Source organism: Eublepharis macularius, chromosome 11, assembly GCF_028583425.1.
Source record: "Eublepharis macularius isolate TG4126 chromosome 11, MPM_Emac_v1.0, whole genome shotgun sequence".
Taxonomy (NCBI): Eukaryota; Metazoa; Chordata; class Lepidosauria; order Squamata; family Eublepharidae; genus Eublepharis; species Eublepharis macularius.
In genome coordinates this window covers 95,299,899-95,321,996 of record NC_072800.1, presented here as the reverse complement: position 1 = coordinate 95,321,996, position 22,098 = coordinate 95,299,899, and the positions used below count along the sequence as shown (strand labels likewise).

The following is a 22,098-nucleotide window of genomic DNA, read 5'->3' as shown; positions in this document are numbered from 1 at the left end:
GATATGGCTCAAGAGTGCCACCTTGAGCGTCTGGGTTCTTGGACCCCTGGGCTTAATATGAGAATAGCACTTTACATTCCATTCCAAGTTTGGGCTCCCTAGCAAACAATCCTTTTTTGACAAAAGGCAACACCACCGTCTGGGCCAAAGTCCCTTTCTGTCATGTACTGCAGTCATTAAAATGGTAGGACAGCCTGCAATAATTCTGATTTTGGACAATATGAACACAGACACAAAATGCTACTCTTCAAAACTGAGAGGTTTTATTTTATAGTTAATACAATCAAATTGTGTCAAAACAGAGGGGGCACCACCCCTCTCCTCCTCCAATGGCCAATGCTTCCTGCTCTGGGGAGATGCTTGCCACAGACTGAATGCTTTGCACATTTTCCAGGCCTGCACACCATTTACACTCCTCATCCTTGAGGTGATGCAGGGCGCAGAGTTCTCCCCCCCAGCTCTTGTTGCTCTGCGCTTTTTCAGAAGCAGATCTCGGGGCTTGTTGACGGATGTGTTACTTGACAGTTTCATTCAAGACCTGGAGAGGCTCCTTCCAGGAGAGCAGATTGCCTTGAAGCAATGCCATTAACCAGTAAAGCTGAAATAGAATATGAATGCACATGTAAGCACCACCACTGGTCACATTTTAGTCAGTGCATTCTAGCCCCTGGAAAACCAGAATCACAACCAAGAGGCAGAAGGAGAAAAGTCTGCCTCTGCCTAGTCCTTGGCCACTTAACCCCTCCTAGTCCCAATAACTCCCCAAGGAAGAGACACCAAAACCTACCACATGGTTTTCTTCACCAACATCAACCAAAGGAAGTTGCAAACGGACCATTCTGGCAGGCTGCTCCTGATGAAGTCTCCAGCAGTGAGGCACCCGTACCACCTACACTGAGGGAGGACAGTTTGCTCTGAGACTGTAAAGGACTTGCGTGTGGGAGGGGCTGCTGCCATCAATCCACTCCCCCCGCCCCCACCGGGTTTTATTGCTAGCAATTTAAGCCTCGGGCAAGGGAGCACCAACCTCCTCCTCCAAAGGGCCCGGCACTTCCCACTCTTGGAAGTCCTCCATCCTCAGTTGTCAGTGCCCAGCTTAAGACTGAAGAGCCACATAGGCTAAGAAACGCCCTCAGAAGCAGTCTGCAGCCAAGAAAGGAGGAAAAGCTTTAACCATGGACAGTTAAAGGGCCTTCTGTCTTCAATGACAATTTCAACTCGCCCACCCCCAAGATCTGATCTTCCTGCTGGATCTGTTCAGCCAGTGAGAAGCATACCAAGGCTTAGATTACAGGGAATTTTGCATGTTTATTTCCACATATTATCCTTTACAGAATGAGCGGTTAAAATGTGAAACTCACTGCTAAAGAATATAGCGATGGCCACACTGGCCACCTTAAAAGGAGACGGACTTCAGAGGAAGGCCTTGCTTCTACGTGCTGTTTGTTTGGCCCTCCGAAGTAACTGGTTGGCTACTGTATGAGCCAGAATAGACTAGATGGACCAGTGGTCTGATCCTGCATGGATGTTCTTAAATGTGTCTGAACCCAAGCACTTACTCGGTACCCCAATCAATGCTGTTCTGGGCAAAAGGCACACCATCTTCCCATTACACTTTTAATTTCAGGTTTTGGCTCTTCAAAACAAAGTGCTGCCCACCCTTTAACTTCTGTTCAATGCCCTTCTCGGTTTCATGTAGTTGTGCCTCAAGAAAGCAGCAGCACAGGGGCACATCATTGGTTTTTTTTAAACCAAAACGCTAGGGGACTGCAAGCCAGTGATTGCTCAAATGTGTAATGCAACATACCCAAAGCTGAAAAACAAACCTGAAAATTCCCAATTAGCAAATGCTACTGACTTCCTGCTCAGGAAAGCAAGCTTTGGTGTCAGTAAGGGCTTTCAAAGTCCTGTTCCTATCGCCATCTGTCCAAGGTCTTTCTCTTAACATGCACGCACAGCAAGGACGACTCACCCGCCCTCCAGCGCCAAGGGCCGCGGTTGCAAGCCCCAAATGGCTGGCTGGGGCCATGTCCAGGAATGCCGGCAGCAGCAGCAGCGTTTTTTCCTTTTCGAGTGTGGGATGCCTGCAAAATGAAGACAGACACTGCCGGATGAAGCGGATCGGCGCTTCCGCGTGGAAAGCGCTGCGCCCGGCCCAGCCCGCTCGTGTCTGGCGGGGGCTCCGCCTCCCCGGGCGGCCCTTTGTGCCTCCCCTCCACCAGCCGGTTAGGATGGCGGAGGCGCCCTCGGGGCGGGAAGGGCCGCGGGCCCCAGCCAGCGCCACGACGGGGGTCCTCCTTGGCGCCCCGGCCCCCCTCAGCAGCGCCTTTCTCAACAGCAGGCGTCTGCCGGTAATTCCAGCTGAGTTGCGTTGGGCTCATCACCAGGGGGCCGGGGGCGTCCGCAGGCCCTCGCCCGCCCCGCACTCACCTTCCGCGGGTTGAGAAGTAGAGCCCAGGAGCGCCCCGTCCGTCTCGCCGCGCCTGCGCAGAAAGGCCGCCGTCAGCGGGGGGAGGGGGAGAAGGGCGGGGGGGGGGGCGGAGGCGGCCGCGGTCAGGCGCGAGGAGGCCTCGTCACGTCTCGCCTCGGACGGCACTTCCTATCTTGGCCTCATCACCCCGCGGCCGCCCGGCCCGCCGCTCCCGCCCCGGCATCCACTCGGCCCGGCCACCCCAGCCCAGACGAGGCCCAGAGGGAGCGGCCTCGCCTCGGGGGCCCGCCAAGATGGCGCCCGCACGACCTACCTCAGAAGGCGCGAGGGGGCGAAAGGGGCAGGCGCTGCCGGGGAGGCGCTTTTAAGGGCGCGGGAGCGACCATCTGGCCGCGGAGGGGGCGCCGGGCGGGACCATTGCTGGGCAGGGCGGGCTCTGGCGCAGGGGCTTCCCTCGCGCCTGCGCAGACATCCCGCCGCCCTCGCCGGCCGCGGGCGGGCGCTGGAGGGAGACGGAGCGGCCCGGGAGTCCTCGCCGCGCTCCGTTCCCCGTTCCGGGAGGGCCCTCGCAGGCCAGGCCGCGGCCGGTGCCACCCTCGCCCCGCGCCCGGAACAAGCTCTGGGCCGCCCCGGAGGCCTTTGCGGGCGCTGCTCCGCGGCGGGTGTCCCGGAGGAAGGCGGAGGAGCCTCTCGGGGCCGCGCTGGGCACGGGGGCGCGCTCTCTGGTGCCTGTCCAGACGTCGGTCCTGGTCCGCCGGCCCCGGGTTGCGCCGTTAATGAGCAGAGGGCGCCGTTCGCGAGTGGGAGGGGGGGGGTCGTGGTTTGGGATTCAAACCCCCTACAAGCCCCCCGGTTGAGCATGCCTTGAGATGCCTTTGTCAGACACCTCCTTATCTGCAAAGAGCCAAAGAAGTGAATGTATTTATTGCTTTCCACCCAGATTCTCTCTTCAAATGGATCAACTCTTCGCAGTTGTTAAAGTTTTATAGGCCTCGAGGCCTGTCTCTTCCTGCCTGGTTAAACATTGTGACTGATGTCCTTGCAATTTATCCAGGTCTCAAATAGCAGAAACTAAACTTTCCCAGGAGAAAGTTTATTTCAGTGTAATTCCCAATGCGGTTATAAATGATTAACTACAAGCTTAGGGCTTTGGTAATCTCTCCTTTTTTAAGACACAACCCTGTGTAGAAGCTGGACGGAAGCCTGCTCCATGGCTGTTACCAATCTGTCAGAGTTCCCTTCATTCTTTACTAACCAGTTAGAAATCTGCTCAAGTTTAGTGGCATCATGATATAATCTTAGGCTGTATGATGCTTCCCCTGTTTCACAAACTGGTTTAACATAAAACTGCCATCCTTTTAATTTAGCTCTTGGAATAATTGGAGGAATGTTTCTTAATAAATAGATTAATTTGGGGGTTATAATCATTTTAAGGTTATTTACCCAACCTAATGAAGACAGATTAAACGTGTCCCAAGTATTGAGTTTGTATTTGGTATCTCTGATTACTGCCTTAAAATTACTCTCAACTAATTTCGTGTTGTTGGAGCGTATCCAATTATCTTGAAACAGATCCGATGAATTCCTATTTCTTGGAGAGCCCTCAGCTGGCTCTTGGTCTGTTCTTATATTCTTACCAGTTAACCTCCCCACCACAACCCTCTAGTGGCATAGGCGAGGATGGCTCTTGGTCTGTTCTTATATTCTTACCAGTTAACCTCCCCACCACAACCCTCTAGTGGCATAGGCGAGGATGGCTACTGGGGGGGATTTGGAACGGGGGAAATTCACCGTGGGGGAGCCCCGTTACTGCTCTGCTGATTCAGCAGCAGCAGCAGTTGTGAGTACATTGCAGAGTATCAGAGCTGTTTGGAAGCCGCTGAGTTCATGCCCCACACAACTCTTGCGTCTAAAGATGAAGGGAGATCTCTGCCAATGGGGCCATCCCACTGCCATGTGTGGGGCTTGGTCTGACTTGCTTGTCTCCCGGGGGAAAGCTCCCAGCTGGGGTGTGTGGCCAGCTCTGTGGCTGCTTCGGGTGCTGTGTGAACAACACCTGGGTGTGCCGTAGAAATACAGAATGAGGAAGCAGAAAGGGGCTGGAAGCAAAGTCTGCACTCGCCAGGCACATGGCTGTCTCCTGGTGCTACCCGTTCTGGTTGCCCCACTTTGCAATTGGCATTGTGGTTAGTCTGGTAGAGGGATGGAGCCTCTTCCTTTTCACCGCCTGGCCTTTGTCGGGCACCGCACTGACCTGGCTGTCATCCAGCCAGGGCGCTCTGCTGTTCTCTGCTCCTCCTGTCTGGTGGGCAGGGAATGTGGGTTCCCTAGCAGGAGGCCCTCTAGAGGGAGGCAGTCCTTGGAGCAACGGGCGCACAGCCCTCCTCTGCCACCGCTGCTTTCTTGCGGGCTGGGCATGCTCTGCCAAGCATGGGGGTAAGGGGCACAATTTTTCCCTGCAAGAGACTTTGCCTCTTCCTTGACTTTGCCTTGTACCACCACTTACCTTTGCATGGGCTGCAGCTGGTCCTGCCCTTCGCCTTCTGGAGTGGGTGCCTTCGAGCTCTTGGCAGGATGCTTAGATGTGTCTCCCCAGCTGCAGAAAACGAGGGTCCTAGGCACACCAGACACCTCCCCCACCCCCAGCAAAGGCCTGGATAACTAAGGAAGGATGAATCCCTTCATCAAGTGGACTTTCATTCCTGTAAGTTGCTTCGAACGTTCCACGAGATCCTCAAATGCAGAGAGAGATGCAATAGGGAGGACTTCGGAATGTAAATTGTGCTTCCCTGTGCCAGTTTCTCGGAGTCCTTGGGTCTGTGCCAGCTAGGGAAGGTTTGTTCGGGTTTTGCTACCAGCAGGGTCTGATGGATAGGCCAACTACAGTATTCGGTGCTGGGAAGGGATTCTCCTGCAATCAGGTTGCCTGGGCTGGAGTGGACCGAGCCCCCTGCTCTGCTTGTGCTCTGAATTCAGTGGGCTGAGCGGGGTGGGGCAGGCAGCCCCACCTGGTTTCCCACTCATGCTTCAGGGACGGTGGGCATAGGGAGTTGAGCCAGGGCCTGCCGCATTGCTTTCCGCAAAAGGTCTTGAGGCCGCTCTTGCACCAGATTAACAAAACCACCACAGCTGCCATACAGAACTGAGGAGCGGTAGCAGGAGGGTGTTCTGGGCCGCGGGGCTATCCTGAGTGTCCCCCTCGGAAATGGCCCAAATTCACTCTCAACTCCCGCCTTGGCAACAGGCCCTGGTGCTGCTGCACATTTGGGGGCTCAAGCAGAGCCTTTTGGGGCACTACGTCGCTGCTCTGCCATGGCTGGGAGGCTCTTGTGGGTAGCAGGCGGCCCCCGGGTACTTGGCAGAGCAGCACTGCAAGAGAAGCGCCCACTCCGCCTGCACTTCTCACCTTCAGGGAATGTGTCTTTCAGTCCTTGAGCAAGGGTACGTTGCCCTGATCATTTCTGGAATAAGTGCTGACTCGGGCTGTTGGCGCAATTGTGAGTCCAAAGTGTACTCTTTCCACCCCACCCTGAAAATGTGGGCCTCACCTTGTTTTTCTAAGAACCTGGTTTCGATTCAATGTCGAGGGCTACATCAGCAGTGGAGCAAGACCCCTGCCAAGGCTGACAGCGCGCAAACTTGAGCTCGGGTGGGGGTGCCGATGCCCATGGCAAAATCCTTTCTATCACATGGGCATTCACTCTTTGAGTTTTCAGACAGGAGCTTTTAATACTCTGACCCTCAGCCACGCTTGGAGCCCTCAGAAGTTCAGGCTGCTAAGTTTGCTGAACAATTTGTGGGTAAATTAGAGGCGATGGATCTGGCTTGATTTCCACACTCGTTGCTGGAGGAGCGAGAGGCTGCTTGTTGGTATTTAGGTTTTATTTTGAGGGTTTCACATTATTTATTTCGTTTGTCCTCAACTGTTCCTGCAAAGACTTATGGCAGATTTCAGTTTTTAAAAAAAATCAATATTATGCAAAGAGTATTAGGATGCAATGATAAAGGCTGCTTAAGGTTTTCAGACATTACGACTACATCCCTCAGCAACATATTTTGCACCACAATAACAGTGCGGAGCCTTTCCGACCTCCACAAGGTGGAAGCCCCAGTGGAGAATGCTCAGAGATGGACTGCTGCTGGTTTTGCCCATTTGCAGGGTGGCACCTTCAGCAGACTTCAGCATATCAGGAGAGGTGACCCTAAGCCACCCTCACCCTTCGTAGAAGCCATAGAAGGCAGGACGGAAGAGAAGCAAATAGATCCTCTCTGCTGAGGGCTGGGTCCCCAACATAGAGCCTGTGGCTGCCCTGCTGCCTGCCAGCACCTTCCCTGGTGCCCGCCAAGTGTTTTGAGAAGGTGAGCAGGGCCAGTTGGGTCTTTTGCTCCAATCAGAGCCATCTTGTCAGTAGCTTCCCGGACCTTCAGATTCTCTGCTTCCACTGCAGCCTCAATAGCAGCTGTTGGGTGCCGTTACATGATCAGCATAAGAGCTTGTGCCTTTACAGACAGGCTGATGGGAAATGAGGTATTCTAACCCTTTGGGGGTTAGAATCCAGAAAGAATCCAGAAAGACCCATGAGCCTTTGTGGGCAGCCCATTTTATCTAGGCTACCCATTTTGTGGCATATCAGGGCCATATTCACCTCTGACTTCACCAGGTAGTGAAAAGTCCATGGTTCAGGCCAAATCTCCAACTCTGGAAGAAGACCTTCCTTCAAAGGCTCAGAACAAAAGATTAAGCCCAAGGTTTGGCCCTTTTCATGCATGGGGCCTGTCACTGTTTGAGAGAGGTTTAGGGCTGCCAAGGAAGCAATGAAGTCCTGGGCCGGCCTGACCTGAAGCACTCGGCCTCCATGTTGAGGTCACCCGGAACCATCTGTCTTGGAGGAACTTGGACAGCTATCCTTCTTTCAGAACAGTGTGACACTACTGGCCCAACCGGACTGGAAACGGACCACAGGAACTGGATGAAATAAGTCCAAGGGGAGGAGGAAGATTCCTGTGGAGAAGACGCCTCTACTCAGGTTTATTTTAAATGTTTTATTTCTAGCCTTTCTGCAGGAAAAGCTTCATGCGATTCGATCTTGCTTTGACCAGTTCCTCTCTCGTTGCAACCCAGTTAGGGTTAAAAACAAAAGCCTTAGCAAAGGATCATTAAACGTGATGGACTGGGCTGCTGCGCCACAAATTCCCAGCTATCGCTATGCTCATCTGATCGCTGGGCTCTGTCAATGGCCAGTAAAATCTAAGAAAAATATCCAAAACATATTTAAGTGCTGAGGGGAGGGATAGATTTTGCTCCGGATGCTTGGATTCAGTTAGGAAAGCTGAACATATATTTTACATATTTAGTTGAAGGCTGGAAAACTCCCCCCCTTTCACAACGCTAAATAATGCACTTTCAATCCACTTTCAGTGCACTTTGGTGATCGTTTGCAAGTGGATTTTGCTGTTTCACACGGTAAAATCTAGTTTCAAAGTGCGCTGAAAGTGGGGTTGAAAGTGCAAAGTCCTGGGCCGGCCTGACCTGAAGCACTCGGCCTCGATGTTGAAGTCGCCCACAACTATCGGACGATGTGTCGGAATCGTGTCCTTAGCATCCGCCTGCAGTTGGAGATCCTGAAGTACTGATCAACTGGCCTCTTTTCTTTCATGGCTTTTGGAGACTTTGTCTTACTTCCGTTCAGTTTTCCTGCTTGCAGAGGCGCATTACCGCCATTTTAAGATTTGGGTGGGCTTTTAGCTGTTGGGTTTGAGAGCTGGGACTTGTGTGTTTCTGTGTGTGGTTGTTTTGTTTGCCAATCTCATCAGTTTTTGTAGCATGCCCCTTGGTTTTTTTTATGTTGTTTCCTTTGCATAGTAAAGTTTTGGGTCACATAGAGCACAAAGATACCAAAATCATAGACCTGGAAGGTACCCCAAGGCTCATCTAGTCCAACTCCCTGCACAATGCAGGAAATTCACAGCTATCTCTCAGCCCCACCTCCCTAGTGACCCCTGCTCTATGCCCAGAGGAAGGCAAAAACCCTACAAGGTCCCTGGCCAATCTGGCCTGGAGGAAAATTCCTTCCTGACCCCAAAGTGGCAATCAGCACAGGAGCCAAGCACCGGCTCATCCCCTCCTCCTTTTCCTCCCCTGATCCCTGTACATTCATAGGAAGTCAGAGCATCATCCTGGCTGACAGACGGCCATCCAGCCTCTTCTGAAATACCTCCCCGGAAGCAGAGCCCCCCCCCGCCTCCCGAGGAAGCCCCTCCCACCGAGGGACTGCTGTAACTGCCGGGAAGCTCTTCCTAATGTTTAGCTGAAAACAATTTCCCTTCCGCTTTAACCCTTTGTATCTGGACCAGCCCACTGGGGCAACAGAAAATAACTCCGCTCCATCCTCCATTTGACAGCCCTTCCAATACTTGAACAGGACTACCATATCACCTCTCAGTCATCTCCTCTCCAGGCTAAACATATCCCATTAAAACACAGGAACGAAATAAAAATCTACATAATTGCCGGGCAAATTACCATTTTAATGTTGTTTGGAAAAGGATGGCTGCCAAAGACTCAGGAGACATTATTGCAGGGCGTGATCGAGTTCAGAAACGTGCAGGCCTTGTCCCTGTTTCTTTCAGTGGCTTGAGGACAGACTTCATTGCAAGAGTTGGGAAGAAATTATGCTTCTTACTCTCCTACGTCAATTTATCAAGAAGGTTCCCTAAAACATGTGAGAGCCTCCAAGAACTGCAGCCCACAGAGTACCCTTAAAAGAATAAAAGGGACAGGATTTTCAATTTGAAGTTTACAACAAACTGTGGAACATCCAGGTAGAAATCTACCCATCTGCCCCATTTGTTCCACAGATGAGTCCAATTGGATTTTACAAGCCATTGACCGAGAGCCAGGAACACACCAGCTGCCCGGGACTGTCAAGTCCTGTAATCTGGTGCGCAGCTAGCTCTACCATGTTTAGCACGCCCTTGCAACGCTTTGGTTTTTAACCCTGGCTGGATCGCAGTGAAGGAGGAATGAGTCAAAGCAAGATTAGAAAACATTCCCCGCAGTTCCTGTGTGGCTGTGGAGAAAGTGAGTTGGGTATGAGGAACATATCACGGAGTTTTGCCTGGAATCTGAAATACATGGGATAAAGGGGAGGAAAGCCAACAGGCTCGGAAGAACATCGAGATAGGAAATTTCAACAGACGGAGCGAAAGGTTAGCAGAAATTTCAACAGACAGAGCGAAGGGCTAAGATAGCAGAGAAAAGCCTTCGTTCAGACTGGGCCAGGCAATTACTGGCTAAGCAAGAGGACTCCAGGAGTGAACCCACAAATTCCCCAGAACCTGAGCCCAGCAGCCCTGAGCTGGCATTAAAAAACCCTGCGGCCACCGAGGAGTCTCCCAGCCCACACTCGAGACTAACGTTTCCAGCTCAGAGAAGCACTTTCCTGCCTCTCTCCACAGCTTCTCTTGGCTGCTTTTGAACACTTAGTGGGGTGTGGCTAGAGTGAGGACATGGCACTCTGTGCATTCTCAGGGGGAACGCTAATATTACTGGGCATGTTCCAGAAATGAGTTTGGTCCAACAAGGGCAGCCCAAGGACTTTTGGCGTCCTGAGCTCGGGCAGGGAAAACATCTCCCCACCCCTCACTCTGAGGTGCTGCAGGAGGCTGCTGCCCCCCCCCCCCTCCTGCCCTGCCTGCACTGCAAGGATGCAAAAAACCGCCAACCGCAACGAAGACCCTGGAAAAGGGCCCCATCCCTGACCCTGTCCCATGATGGGAGGGAGGGAGGAGCCCGCTCACTATAGGCCGCCCACGCGGCTGGGGGCTCCATGTGCTGCAGCAGGCCCCAAAATTGCGGGCGGGCGGGTGGGAGGGTGGCCACAGGGCCAGGTGATTGCCAAAGCATGCCTAATGGCTGGGCCAGCCCTGTGGCCCAATGAAGTGGAGCAAAAGGACCAATTTGCAGTTGGAACGGCTGCGGACAAGCCACGTGGTTGGGCTCCGCTTCAGGGCCGGAGACCATGGCCCTTTCCTGGGTATCGGAAGACGTGGCTAAGGCCCCCTGCAGCACAGAGGAGTGCCGTGAGCATGCCTGAGGCTTGGCCGCTCATCCCAGGAGCATGCCCCACAGAGGGGGCCAGCCCTCCTCTCGGAAGGGAGCGCCTCCTGCTCTGAAAGTCCACTGCAGCACTCCCAGCAATGCAAGCGGCTCCCCAACCCCAGGGTGTTATCAGAGGCCAGCCAAGCGGAGTTTGCTCTTGGCTGGGCCATAAAATGGGGGCAGGAGGCTGGAGGGGGCAGGGCGAGAACAGCCTCGCCTCGAGGAGACGGGAACAACATGTCCCAGCAGGAAAGCCCAGACCCCCAGGGGGCAGGGGCCCCTCAATAGCACCTCCCAATACTCTCCCCCCCCCCCCGCTCGGACTGGCACGAGCTGGCAAGAGCAGCTTTCCAGCCTCGCCCAAGGGAGACGGCTCCAGCTCAGGCAGAGACATTCACTGCCGCTTGGACTGGGCACCTCCTGCGTGCCAGGCCTGCGCTCTGTCCCTAGTGAACACATGCTGGAGCCCATGACGCTGCCTTCTCCTGGGTGAGGCCGCTGGCCCAGCCATGGCCTCCAGGGGCTCAGGCCGAGAAGGCACGTCCTCCTTCATTCTTTTAGGCGGAGAGGCCAAGAACGGAACTGGGGGCCCTCCATATGCAAAGCAAGGGCCCCTTCAGAAAGTCCACCCCATGGTTTGCTTGTGGCAGGCCAACCAATTGGGTGCCTTCCCTGCTCAAATGGCTCCTGGGCTGGATGGAGAAGGGAGTCTCCGACCCCCACCGCCCTGTTCCATTCTTCCTGCCTGCCACGGAAACCCTTGGCTTCTTGCTCTGTCCTTGACGGAATCAGGGCACAGTGAAACCCACTCCGCTGTGGGAAGCATCTCTGTGCTCCCCCCGCCCCCCCCCACTCTCTTGCTCTCCAGGTTGAAATTGTCTGACTTGTCTTTGAACTGAAGCCAGGCCCGGCTATGGCTATAGCCGTAGCCAGCCCTTGTCTCTCTGCCCGGCAGCATGCTCCCTGGCACCCAGAAGGCCTGTGCCAGGCACCTGCCACTTGGCCCCACCTCCTGCCTCCTGCAGCCAATGGCCCCCTTTCAGCAACCAGGGCCTCTCCCCCTTTTCAGGCATGATAAGGGCTGCCTGCGGGAGAAGTCTTCCGTGCAGGAGGGGAACCTCTCCCAGGAGGCGGCATCCAGGAGCCAGCTCAGTGAGTAGACCCTGCAAGGCCTCCTCCGAGGGCAAAGGGGCCGGTTGGCAAGGGGGGGGGCACTAAGGGTTCCTGCTCAGCTACAGAGCTGCACCCAGATGTGCCACAGCCGGACACGAATAGCTCCTGTGGGTAGCCCAGACGGGCACAGAGGAATATAGTCCATGGAGGGCGTTCAGGGAGACTCCCTAAGGAGACCCTGGAAATGCCCCCACTGGTTGCTCCCATTGCTGTGTGTTCCAAGGTATCCTGCCTCTGAATCTGGAGGCTCAATTTGCCTCTCATAGCTAATGACTGTTAACTGAGCTGCTTCCTTGAACATGCCTCCTTTTTGTCAAGGCCATCTAGGCAAGAGGCAGGCGGGGGGGGGAGGGAGTCTCACATGCCTCAGGGGAGGGAGGGATATATTGGAGGCCCCCAGCAAGTGCATGGGAGGAAAGCAAAGGTTCTCCTGGGGCCCGTGCAGAACTTCCCCCCTTCGCTATGAGATCCACGCAGAAAACGAGGGCGGAGGGTTGCCGGGTTGCCCACGTGCCTCAGAAGAACGCTCATACTAAGACAGGTACTAATTTATATGCAGATAATTTTTGAAAATGTGTTTTCTTTTTCTTCCAATTTTATTTTATAGAAAAACAGAAAATACTATTTGCTCAGATCAGAACGTGAACTCCTGGTAGGAGGGGGGGTGCTTCTCTTATGATGGGGCTCTGCAGAACTCCCGTCCCACGGAACAAACTCGCCTGTTTGCTTTGTGAAGATCCAGAATTGGGCGCGGGGGGAGGGAGAAGCAATACAGAAATTCCCTTTCCCACTTTAAGGAAGGGGTGGGAACCAATTCTGTCCCAGCAGAAGCTACCCCCCACCCCATATGGGGCAGGGCATTCGTGGCCAAGGGGGCTTGAATGAAAGGCAGAAGCCACCCCACTCGCTTGACGGGCATTCCCTTCCTGGGGCGGCGGGGGGGGGGGCTCTTTGCTGGGTTAGTCCAGCTCCCTTTCTGACCTCACCTCACAAGCATAGTGAAAGCAAAGGGAAGGAAGGTTTGGCTTTTTCATTCTGACTTTCGGGGGCATGAGCTCCGATAGAGTGCTCCTCGTGAGGAGGCCAGGTCTCCCCTCATCCCAGAGCAGGGTGGCCAGTCTGCAGGCGGGAATTGCAGTTGATCTCCAGACTGTAGAGATCAGTTCTCCTGGAGAAAAGGGCTGCTTCGGTGGGTGGGCTCCCTGGCACCATGCACCTGCGGAGGCCCTCCCCCCCCGCCCCGGCAAGTCCTGCCCTCCCTCCCCAGGGTCCACCTCAGAGAGGCTCAGCTGAGGCTGCTGGGGGCTGGGAAGGTCAGGGTGCCACCTGAAGAGGGGCTTCCGCTTCCGAAACACTTTCCGGTCTGTTTCCAAAGGCCCCCCTAACCTCGGCTCACAACTATAGATAACAACAACAACTTTTGATTTATATACCGCCCTTCAGGACAACTTAATGCCCACTCAGAGCAGTTTACAAAGTATGTTATTATCCCCACAACAAAACACCCTGTGAGGTGGGTGGGGCTGGGAGAGCTCTGAGAGAGCTGTGACTAGCCCAAGGCCACCCAGCTGGCTTCAAGCGGAGGAGTGGGGGATCGAACCCGGCTCTCCAGATGAGAGTCCCGCACTCTTAACCACTACACCAAACTGGCTGGAGGGTTTCATTCACAATTCCCCTCACTTTGAGACCTGACTCAGATCTGAACCACCGAGTGAGATTCAGCAATAGGTGCTCGTTCATACAGAGGCAGAGAGGCCTTGTGAAGAAGAGCTGTGCTTGGCTCTGTACTGCTGGGAAGGAGGTGCCTAACAGCTGAGCCTGCAAAACATTTTGCAAAGCAACCCAGTTCCTTAGCGAGCTGCAAGGAAGAAGAGAAACTTCAAGCTCACCAGCCGAGTTCTCAAACACTTGAATGGCCCCAAACCTCTAAAAAAGGGAAACTAAGTACAAATCAAAAGGAAGTTTCTGGTATTTGAAAGGCGAAGTGTTTTATTGTGGCCCAAGGCGTTCAAGGACTGCAGCCCTCGCTTGAGAGACTTTTCAAAACAGCTGAGTCAAAAGGCCAGAAAAGGTCCAGGTTGGCCGTTTCTGTGCAACGTTCAAATGCATGAAAGCAAGGAACACTGACCATCCAAGGATGCAGGTTCTAGTCCACCAGAACTTTGGCCACAATAAACCCGTTGCTCTTTTTGTTTTGTTCCTCTCTGGAAATGGACCAGAACAAGGGCAAAGTCCACAGAGCAGATACAACAGGGAGAGAAATGAGCCCTCTTACAGCTTCATTTCCCAGGCTCAGCGGTGTGCCGTACACTCCTACCCTCTTTGACACCCACTTGCTTTCTCCAGCAGGCGCAGAAGTCAAGATGCGGCCCACCTGCCTGGTCATCGCAGCTGCCTTGCTCAGCCCTCTGCTGGGGGCTGCCTCTGGTTCTCTCCCCCAGTCCCAGAAAGCAGCATCCATCTTCTCCGACTTGACTCCCGAGGAACTGCAGGCCGTCCGAAGCTTCCTAATGAACTGCCCGGAACTGGGGCTCCAGCCAAACAGCAGGGGTACCCTGTCCAAGAACAGCCTCTTCCTGGTGGAACTCCAGGCCCCCAGGAAAAGTCAGGCCTTACGCTACCTGGATTTCGGTGGGTCCCGCCCAAGACGCCTGGCCCGAGCTGTGGTATTCTTTGGTGCTGAAGCCAAGCCGAATGCCACCGAGTACATTGTGGGACCTCTGCCTACCCCCACTTTTTACCGACGTTCTGGCCAACCCGTGGCCTATGCTTCACGGCCCATGACGCAGCTGGAGCACCGGCTGCTTCACAGCCAACTGCGGGTCTCCCTGGCCCCCCTAGAGCAGTTCCTGCAGGACGTCTCCGGCTTTGGGCTTGAGCAGTGCGGAGGGCGGTGCTTGACCTTCACAGATGTGGCCCCCCGCGGTCTGGAGCCAGGCGAGCGTCAAACATGGATTATGCTGCAGAGGGAGGTGGAGGGCTTCTTTCTACATCCCGTAGGTCTGGAACTCCTGATTGATCACAGAGCTCTGGATCCCGACGCCTGGAAGGTGCAGAAAGTCTGGTACAACGGGCAGTATTTTGACAGCCCCGAGGAGCTGGCTGAGCAATACGCACAGGGCCAGGTGGAAACAGTGGCGCTACCCAAGCATCCGGAGCACAGCCTCTTCTCCACCTTTGTTCCCCGTGGGAACTTCACCACAGGCCCCCCTACAGATGTGCACGGGGCCAAAATATGCGAACCGGATGGCCATCGCTATGACGTGCGTGGCAACCTGCTCCAGTACAGTGGCTGGAGCCTGGCTTTCCGGTTGCGCTCCTCCACTGGTCTGCAGCTGTTCGACGTGCGCTTCAATGGCGAGCGCATTGCCTACGAACTGAGTGTGCAGGAGGCCGTCGCATTCTACGGCGGGATCACGCCAGCTGCCATGCAGACGAAATACATTGATGTTGGGTGGGGGATGGGCTCCGTCACCCATGAGCTGGCTCCTGGAGTCGACTGCCCGGAGGTGGCCACCTTCCTGGATGCCTATCACATGTATGATGTCGACGGGCCTGTCCGCTACCCTCGTGCCATCTGCGTCTTTGAGATGCCCACTGGGGTGCCCATGAGGCGCCATTTTGACAGCAACTTCCATGGTGGTTCCAACTTCTATGGCGGCCTGGAGGGTCATGCGCTTGTGCTGCGCACCACTTCCACTGTGTATAACTATGACTACATCTGGGACTTCTTGCTTTTCCCCAATGGTGTGCTGGAGACCAAGGTCCACGCCACTGGCTATGTCCACGCCTCCTTCTACACACCCGAGGGCATCCGATATGGCAGCCGTATCCAGGCCCACGTGCTGGGCAACATGCATACCCACCTGGTACACTACAAGGTCGACTTGGATATTGCAGGTGGGTCTCCGTTTCCGGAAACCGGGGCTGGGGCTTGCAAAGAATTGCAAAGGGCACTTAGGCTCACCTTTTTGAGTGGCAAGATCCCTTAGGAGCCTAAGCCAAACCTTCCACTGTGTGCTCTAGATGAGGAGGCATTAAGGAATTTCCTCTGCTGAAATTCCGTCCCCTTTCTCAGTTTCTGTTTTACTAGGACTTTTCTATAAGCCCAAGACCATCCCTTCTCTAGGAACTATAAAATTACATCTTACATGATGCAGTCTGGTGAGGTGGGACTGTGGTGCTCAGCTGCTCACAGACACAACGCGGGTGGCACTGGCCCTACGACTGGTGTGTGGGGCAAGGCCAAGTAGCAGGGTGCGCCTGGCCTTATCCTCCCAGCGCCCCCAGAGAAAGTGGATGTCCCAGGAAAGGCAGGTTTCCAGGCCAAAGGGGGTGAGTCTTCCACAGCCAAGCCCCCCTCTGGGTCCCACGGGCAGGGAGTGCTTCTCCCCAAAGGGTGGGGTGGGGGGGCTGGCCCTGTGCTGTGAGCCCCGCCAGGCAACGGCAGTGATGGCATTGTGGTCAGGGGAAAACACTCTGAACATGCTCTGAGACTGCTGTGTTTATGATCATTGTTTAAGTCTTTTAACATACAAGGCCTCGTGGGGTTGCTGACTCCAGTTTGGGAAATTCCGGGAGATTGGGGGGTGGGGGGGTCTGGGGAAGGCAGACTTTAGGGAGGGGAGGGAGCCCAGGAGGAGGAGCTTGGATGGTGCCCCTCCAGACCTCTGCCCTCCCCTGGAAACAGGCCGCCCCATGCCCCGTTGCCCCCGCCAAAGGCACCTCCACTAGGCTTGCCAGCTCTGGGCTGAGAAACTCCTGGAGATATGGGGGCGGGGCCTGGGGGAGGCAGGATTTGGGGAGGGGGGACTTCACTGGGCGTGATACCATGGACCCCACCCTCCAAAGCAGCTGTTTTCTCCAAGGAGAGCTCGTCTCTGTAGTGTGGAGCTCCCTTGCAGTTCTGGAAGATCACCAGACCCCCCCCCCCCGCCTGGAGGTCAGCGACCCTCCCCCCGGGACTTGTCTTCTGGGAGGGGGGTCCCCTCGTGAGATGGGAGGGAGAGGTTCGCTTGGGCTGCATGGAGGTCACACAGGCGCTGTCTGCCTCTGATGCCGTCCCAAGGGGCACAAAACCGACCAGAATCCGGCCATTCTCCCCCTCTGGCCGACTCCCCTTTTCGCTCCTGGAATTTTAAAACCCGACAGATCCTTCTGTGTGCGCGCATGCGTGCGTGCGCACGTGGTATTCTGCCGCAAGCGGAGGCTTTCAGTCAATCACCGAGAGCGGATTGTTTGCCTGCGCCGCTTTCCTTTCGGGTGCGGGGCTTGAGTGTGCACCTTGGAAAGTCCTGAGCTGCAGCATCCCCAGGGCCTGCTGGCAAGCGCCCCGGGCTCTCTCGCTGGGCCTCCGGGGCGCTGCTTCGTCTGCTTCACCAACTCCGAGCGGGGAACTCTGCGGCCGCCTCTTGCCTGCCTTGGCCCCGGCCTGCAGGCTCCACAGCGGAGGAGGCTCGCTCTGATCTCGGGCGCCCCGTCGGCTTCCCCTGCGTACCTGGCCTGCCCCAGCTGATGCCGGGGTCTTGCCCGCCCCCTCGCTGCTCCAGCCCCTGAAGACCTAGCTGTCCGGCCCACCCTCCAGGAGCCAAGCCTGGGAGCAGGCCCGCCCCTCTGCAAGAGTCCTGGGGCAAATCCCCCTCCCTGGCTGCCGTGGGCCCCCGGAGCCCCCCAAGGCAGAAGTGCAGAGGTGGGGGGGGGGAGCAATGCCGAGAGGCACCAGGCTCACTTCTCATTCCTCCTCACACAGCTCTAGTGGTCAGCCGTGCCTCCTCCTCTGGCTGAGAAGTGCTGGGGCTACAAGCCACACCTTTTCACCTAGGCTGGACGCTCCACCCCCGAGCCCTGTGGCCAGCACTTTCTGGAGGGGGGGGGGATAGACATGCTCAAGAGCAGCAGTGCAGGATTTGGGGGCTTGCCCATGACCAGGGCCAGGCTGCAGGGAGAGCTGGGCTTTGGGTGGTGCAGCCCCTCCTGGGAGGATTATAGAATCAGAAGGCAGGAGGGGGCGCCCGGGCCCTTCCAGACCCGGCCTCTGCCCTGCAGACAAGCTGCCCCTTCCTCAGTGCCCTGCCAAATGCCCCTCCACCGCCCCGGAGGAAGGAGGTTCTGCAGCTTCCTCCAAAGGGGGGGGGTCCCCCTCTTCAGCTGCTGTTGCGCACCCCCTCAAGGCTTTTTTAATTGCGGAGCAGATGAGCTCAGAAGGGGGCGTGGCACATGGCAGATGCCGCGCCCATGCACGTCCTCCTCCCGTATAGCAAAGGGAAGGCCCATCGATGCCCCTGAACGTCTCAGAGGAGGGGCAGGATGGAAACGGGCCGATCCACTCAGCAGCCCTGCGGCCCTCTTTTGGGGCCGGCGACTGCAGAGACTTCCTCACCTCCTGCCTACAGGAGTTCCCTTGCTCATTCCCCCTGGAGGGGCTGGCCCCTCTTTGGTGCTCCCAGTCCAGCTCTTCTGACCCCCGCCCCCTTTCCACAGGCACTGGGAATAGCTTTGAGACCTTGGACCTCAGTTTTGAAGACCTGCCCGTTCCTTGGAAGGCCAGCGAGCGCCTGGTGCAGCCTTTCCTGGAGCGGCAGCCGCGCCTCCGGGAGCGCCAGGCAGCCTTTCCCTTTGGCAAGCCGCTGCCTCGTTACCTCCTTTTCTCCAACCCCACGAAGAACAACTGCTGGGGCCACCAGCGCAGTTACCGCATCCAGCCCAACTCCCACGGCCACCGCATCCTGCCACGCAACTGGAAGGAGGAGAGAGGGGTCTCCTGGACCAGGTAAGCCAAGCGGGGCCTGGAGGCCGCGGAGCCTGACCCCGGCAGGACCCTGTCGCTCCATGCTGAGGAAGGGACCCCCCCCCCTCCCCGATACGGCTCTTCGTGAGGTCAGCCCTTGGTGCAGATTCTCTGGCCTGCAGCTGGCAACCTTAAGGGTCAGATGCCTTGGAGGCTGGAGGCTGCCCTCAGGGCAGTGAGGGCAATGCCAAAGCCAAACCTGCCAAGATGCCTGGGGCGTTCCTTTCCAAAGGTCACAGCCAGCCCAACTCCTTCAAGCTCTTCCCTAAGCTGCAGAAGGGGGGACCCTAGTGCTGAAGCAGGCCGGGGGTGGGGACCTTTTTAAAGGCTCCCTTTGCCTGCCACCACCAGAAGCCTCCCCCACCCCCCTGGCTTCCCCATGGTGCTGGGGGTCCTTTGTGGCCAGCGCTGCCTCCTCCTCCTTCCTGCCCACTCCTGGCCCTGAATACAACTTGCAAGCAGCCCTGCAGCCAGCGTCCACGCCACTGGAGATGACGCAGCCACCCTCAGCACCATGGGAGCCCCTGCACAATGAATCTCCTCGCCCGGGCCAGGCACGAGGGAGGGAACTAGCTGCCTCTAGGTCAGAGCTTCTGTGGAGTGGGGTCACCACAGATGAGGCCGCCCCTGAGACCTCTCAGAGGGCAGCAAAGCCCTGGAGCAGCAGCTCTAGTCTTCCTTCTGCCGCTCAGCTGCTTGGGGGGGGGGGTGAGGTCTGGAAGACTGGTCTTTGCGGGAGAGGCCAGGACGGGCTATGTTACGCCTCAGGGTGGCCTCGGAGCCCCCTCCCTCCCTCCTCCTGAGAGTGGACTGCCTTGTCCCGAGTCAGGATCCGCTCTGGCTCCCTGAAGCCCTCTCCGTCTTCCTGAGCAGCGGGAATGAACTCCAGAGGGGCGTTCCCCAGTTAGCCCAGCACAGGCTGCTCCTTGCCACATGGGTCTCATTGCAGAGTTGCCCTAAGCAAGAGGCATCTGGCTCCCATACTCTGGCAAGCTGGGGGGGCTGCTCCTTGTGCCCAGGGGAGGGGGTGCCTGTGCCCCTTCTGCAGTCCTGGGTGCTGAGGTGCTGCACCCCCCCCCCTCGGCAGGTACCACTTAGCAGTGACTCGGCACCACGAGAAGGAGGACACCAGCAGCAGCATCTACATCCAGAACAACCCCTGGCAGCCCACTGTGGCCTTCGAGAACTTCCTCCAGGATGACGAGAGTCTTGACACCCAGGTAAGGGGGGGGGGGGGGTTCGCTGTGTGAGGACCTTCCAAGGGAGGTGGGCGGCTGGCGAGGATTCAGGGTGTGTGTGTGTGTGTGTGTGTGGCTGCTGCCTGCCTACCCAGAGGATTCTTCCTGCAGGACCTGGTGGCCTGGGTGACGGTGGGCTTCCTTCACATCCCACACTCAGAGGACGTCCCCAACACCTCCACGCCTGGCAACGCAGTGGGCTTCTTCCTGCGCCCCTTCAACTTCTTTGACGAGGACCCCTCCGTGGCATCCCGCCGGACCGTCATTGTCCGTCCCAACAAGTCTGCCGTCAACAAGGTGACCGTTCAGCGCTGGACACCAGACCGCCCTAGGAGCTGCATTTCAGACAGGCCCTTCAGCTATGACGGCACATACTCCCAGGTGTAGCTCCTTCTCAGCAAAAGCGGGGGGGCCCAACACCTACCTGTGGGGCAGGCCCAGTTTCCGGGGCTGGGCAAAGCTCAGAGACCAGCAACAGCACTGACAATTGCGTGTGCAAGACACCCAGCACAGCTCGAACGCTTCCGCTGCAGGTAGAATTTCCCCTTGCCACAAGAGAGGCAGATCAGCTGACAGGCAACCCGAGCAATGCTATTGGGCACAGCCAATTTCTTAAACCATATTTGAGGCTACTTTGGCAGACTTTACACAATAAAGTCTATTTGTGTGTAATGTGCTGTCAAGTCACCTCCGACCTATGGCGATCCTATGAATGAAAGGCCTCCCAAACGCCCTATCGTTAACAGACTCGCTCAGATCCTGCAAACTGGAGGGCGTGGCTTCTTTTACTGAGTCCAGCCCCTCTCATTTTGGGTCTTCCTCTTTTCCCGCTGCCTTCCACTTTTCCCAGCATTACTGGCTTTTCCAGAGAATCTTGTCTTCTCAGGATGGGACCAAAGTATGATCGCCTCAGTTTTGTTATTTTAGCTTCTGGGGGAATTAATGTGATTTGATCTAGGACCCACTTATTTGTCTTTTTGGCTGTCCGTGGTATCCGCAAAACTCTCCTCCAGCACCACATTTCAAATGAATCAATTTTCTTCCTGTCGGCTTTCTTTACCATCCAACTTTCACATCCGTACATAGTAACGGGGAATACCCTAGTTTGGATTATCCTGATCTTGGTTCCCAGACAGAGGTCTTTTATCATCTTTCGGGATCTTCTCTCGCTCCCTCACAGCTGCTCTTCCTAGACCACCGGGTTGCTGAAGCCAATGAGCAGCAGTAGATTCCCAGCAGGCACAAGGAAGTGAGTCCTCACAAGACACAAATTTAACACATGGAACTCTGTCGGCTGAGGACACTTAGACCAATGCAGGGTGGAGGAGGGTCCATCAACCACAATCAGCCACGTGCTGAAGCACTGGCTGCCCCGTGGGATGGAAGGGGGGCTCCCCTGAGGCCATCGAGCTGGACTCTGCTGGGCTCGATGGACGGGAGGTCTGTTTGTGCAGGGCTGCCGGTTGTTCCTGGAAGGTACTTCTGTGAATGTGGCTCCAAGTGTTCTTTGCCTCCGTCCTGCATTTGGCCTAAAACCTGCACCCCCACCCCTCCCCATGCTCCTTTTTATCCGTTAAATCGTTTGATGGGGGGTGCTGGGTTCAATGCCCCTTTCCGATGTGGGCTCCCATCCCCGTTTCCTTAAGGTATTATCCTCATCATGGGGTCAGGCTCAGCTGTCGCTCTGCGAAGCCAGAATCTATCAACCTACCTTACAGGGCTGGTGTGAGACTTAAGATGAAGACGGCAAGTAAGAATGCAGCGTAATGCATTCTATTGGTCATAAAGCTGTACGCAGGAGGCCAGGGTGCCTCATCTTTCAGCAAAACGCACCAGCAATGTTTCAAAAGGGCTTATTTGGGTGGGGTGGGGAATGAATGTGTCCTGAACCCAGGCAACGGCATGTTGCTACCCCAAATTGCGGTCTGTTGCACAAATGAGTTGCATATAACTCCGCATTAAATTAATGAGGTGTCAGCGTTCTTAAATGCCTCTTAATTATTATACGCAATGGTTGGAAATACAAAATAATGCTTTGATTTTTTCCACACATTAATGTTCTGCCTTTCTGTCCAGGAGCTTGAGCATAGCTGATCAGTAGGCAAAAATCCCCCCCTCCCTTAAAGGCAAATAGCACCTCTCCGAGGCCGTTTCTGGTCAGGAAAATGGTTCTGGGGGAGGGCTTCAGCCCTCTCTCACCATCCAATGTGGCTCCAATCCATACTGCCCCCCCCCCCGAGACTCAATTGCATCAAGAAACTCCCAGCAGAGATGTGGTTTGATAGGAGGCCAAGGGCCACCCTGGGGTGGGCCTGGAAACAGTAATGCGCAGTTTCACCATCATGAGGAGTCCTGAATGAGAGCCTGG

At 55.8% G+C, this 22,098-nt stretch overlaps 2 protein-coding genes and 1 non-coding gene across 7 annotated transcripts; 1 reads left to right on the top strand and 2 right to left on the bottom strand.

The window, feature by feature from the left end:
* Positions 1-241: 241 nt before the first annotated feature.
* On the bottom strand, positions 242-3,307 carry LOC129337724 (translation initiation factor IF-2-like). 2 transcript variants are annotated; one of them, XR_008597844.1, is made up of 6 exons: positions 2,745-3,307; positions 2,431-2,483; positions 1,973-2,084; positions 1,028-1,143; positions 788-894; positions 242-598 (listed from the first exon to the last, which is right to left on the bottom strand). XR_008597844.1 is itself a non-coding variant. In XM_054991649.1 (6 exons), the coding sequence occupies exons 1-5, from the start codon at positions 3,290-3,292 to the stop codon at positions 810-812; spliced, it is 909 nt and encodes a 302-aa protein (XP_054847624.1). In that variant the 5' UTR covers positions 3,293-3,307; the 3' UTR covers positions 242-598; positions 788-809. The 2 variants fall into 2 exon arrangements, 1 of the variants encoding a protein (XP_054847624.1); XM_054991649.1 differs by having other exon boundaries at positions 788-889.
* LOC129338101 (small nucleolar RNA SNORD49) lies at positions 2,552-2,621 on the bottom strand. The gene has a single exon (XR_008597887.1). It is a non-coding gene; the product is annotated as a small nucleolar RNA SNORD49 (small nucleolar RNA).
* Positions 3,308-11,563: 8,256 nt separating the features above from the next.
* AOC1 (amine oxidase copper containing 1) lies at positions 11,564-21,769 on the top strand. Of its 4 annotated transcripts, none has more exons than XM_054991647.1 (5): positions 11,564-11,684; positions 14,052-15,605; positions 18,186-18,474; positions 19,580-19,712; positions 19,842-21,769. In XM_054991647.1, exons 2-5 carry the CDS (start codon positions 14,069-14,071, stop codon positions 20,115-20,117), a joined length of 2,235 nt encoding a protein of 744 aa, XP_054847622.1. In that variant the 5' UTR covers positions 11,564-11,684; positions 14,052-14,068; the 3' UTR covers positions 20,118-21,769. The 4 variants fall into 4 exon arrangements, with proteins under 4 accessions (XP_054847622.1, XP_054847620.1, XP_054847619.1 ...); XM_054991645.1 differs by having other exon boundaries at positions 11,646-11,684; positions 14,055-15,605; XM_054991644.1 differs by lacking the exon at positions 11,564-11,684 and adding an exon at positions 12,237-12,246.
* The last annotated feature ends 329 nt before the right edge of the window (positions 21,770-22,098 follow it).

What these genes read in the sequence shown, in the direction of transcription:
- LOC129337724 (XM_054991649.1), bottom strand. Translation starts at nt 3,292, where the DNA reads ATGCTCAACCGGGGGGCTTGTAGGGGGTTTGAATCCCAAACCACGACC. An exon ending in CCCTTGGCGCTGGAGGGCGG is followed by an intron (nt 1,144 to 1,972) that starts GTGAGTCGTCCT and finishes TCTTGGCTGCAG; the next exon opens with ACTGCTTCTGAGGGCGTTTC. An exon ending in CGGGCCCTTTGGAGGAGGAG is followed by an intron (nt 890 to 1,027) that starts GTTGGTGCTCCC and finishes CCCTCAGTGTAG; the next exon opens with GTGGTACGGGTGCCTCACTG.
- AOC1 (XM_054991647.1), top strand. Translation starts at nt 14,069, where the DNA reads ATGCGGCCCACCTGCCTGGTCATCGCAGCTGCCTTGCTCAGCCCTCTG. An exon ending in AGAGGGGTCTCCTGGACCAG is followed by an intron (nt 18,475 to 19,579) that starts GTAAGCCAAGCG and finishes CCCCCTCGGCAG; the next exon opens with GTACCACTTAGCAGTGACTC. An exon ending in ACGAGAGTCTTGACACCCAG is followed by an intron (nt 19,713 to 19,841) that starts GTAAGGGGGGGG and finishes TTCTTCCTGCAG; the next exon opens with GACCTGGTGGCCTGGGTGAC.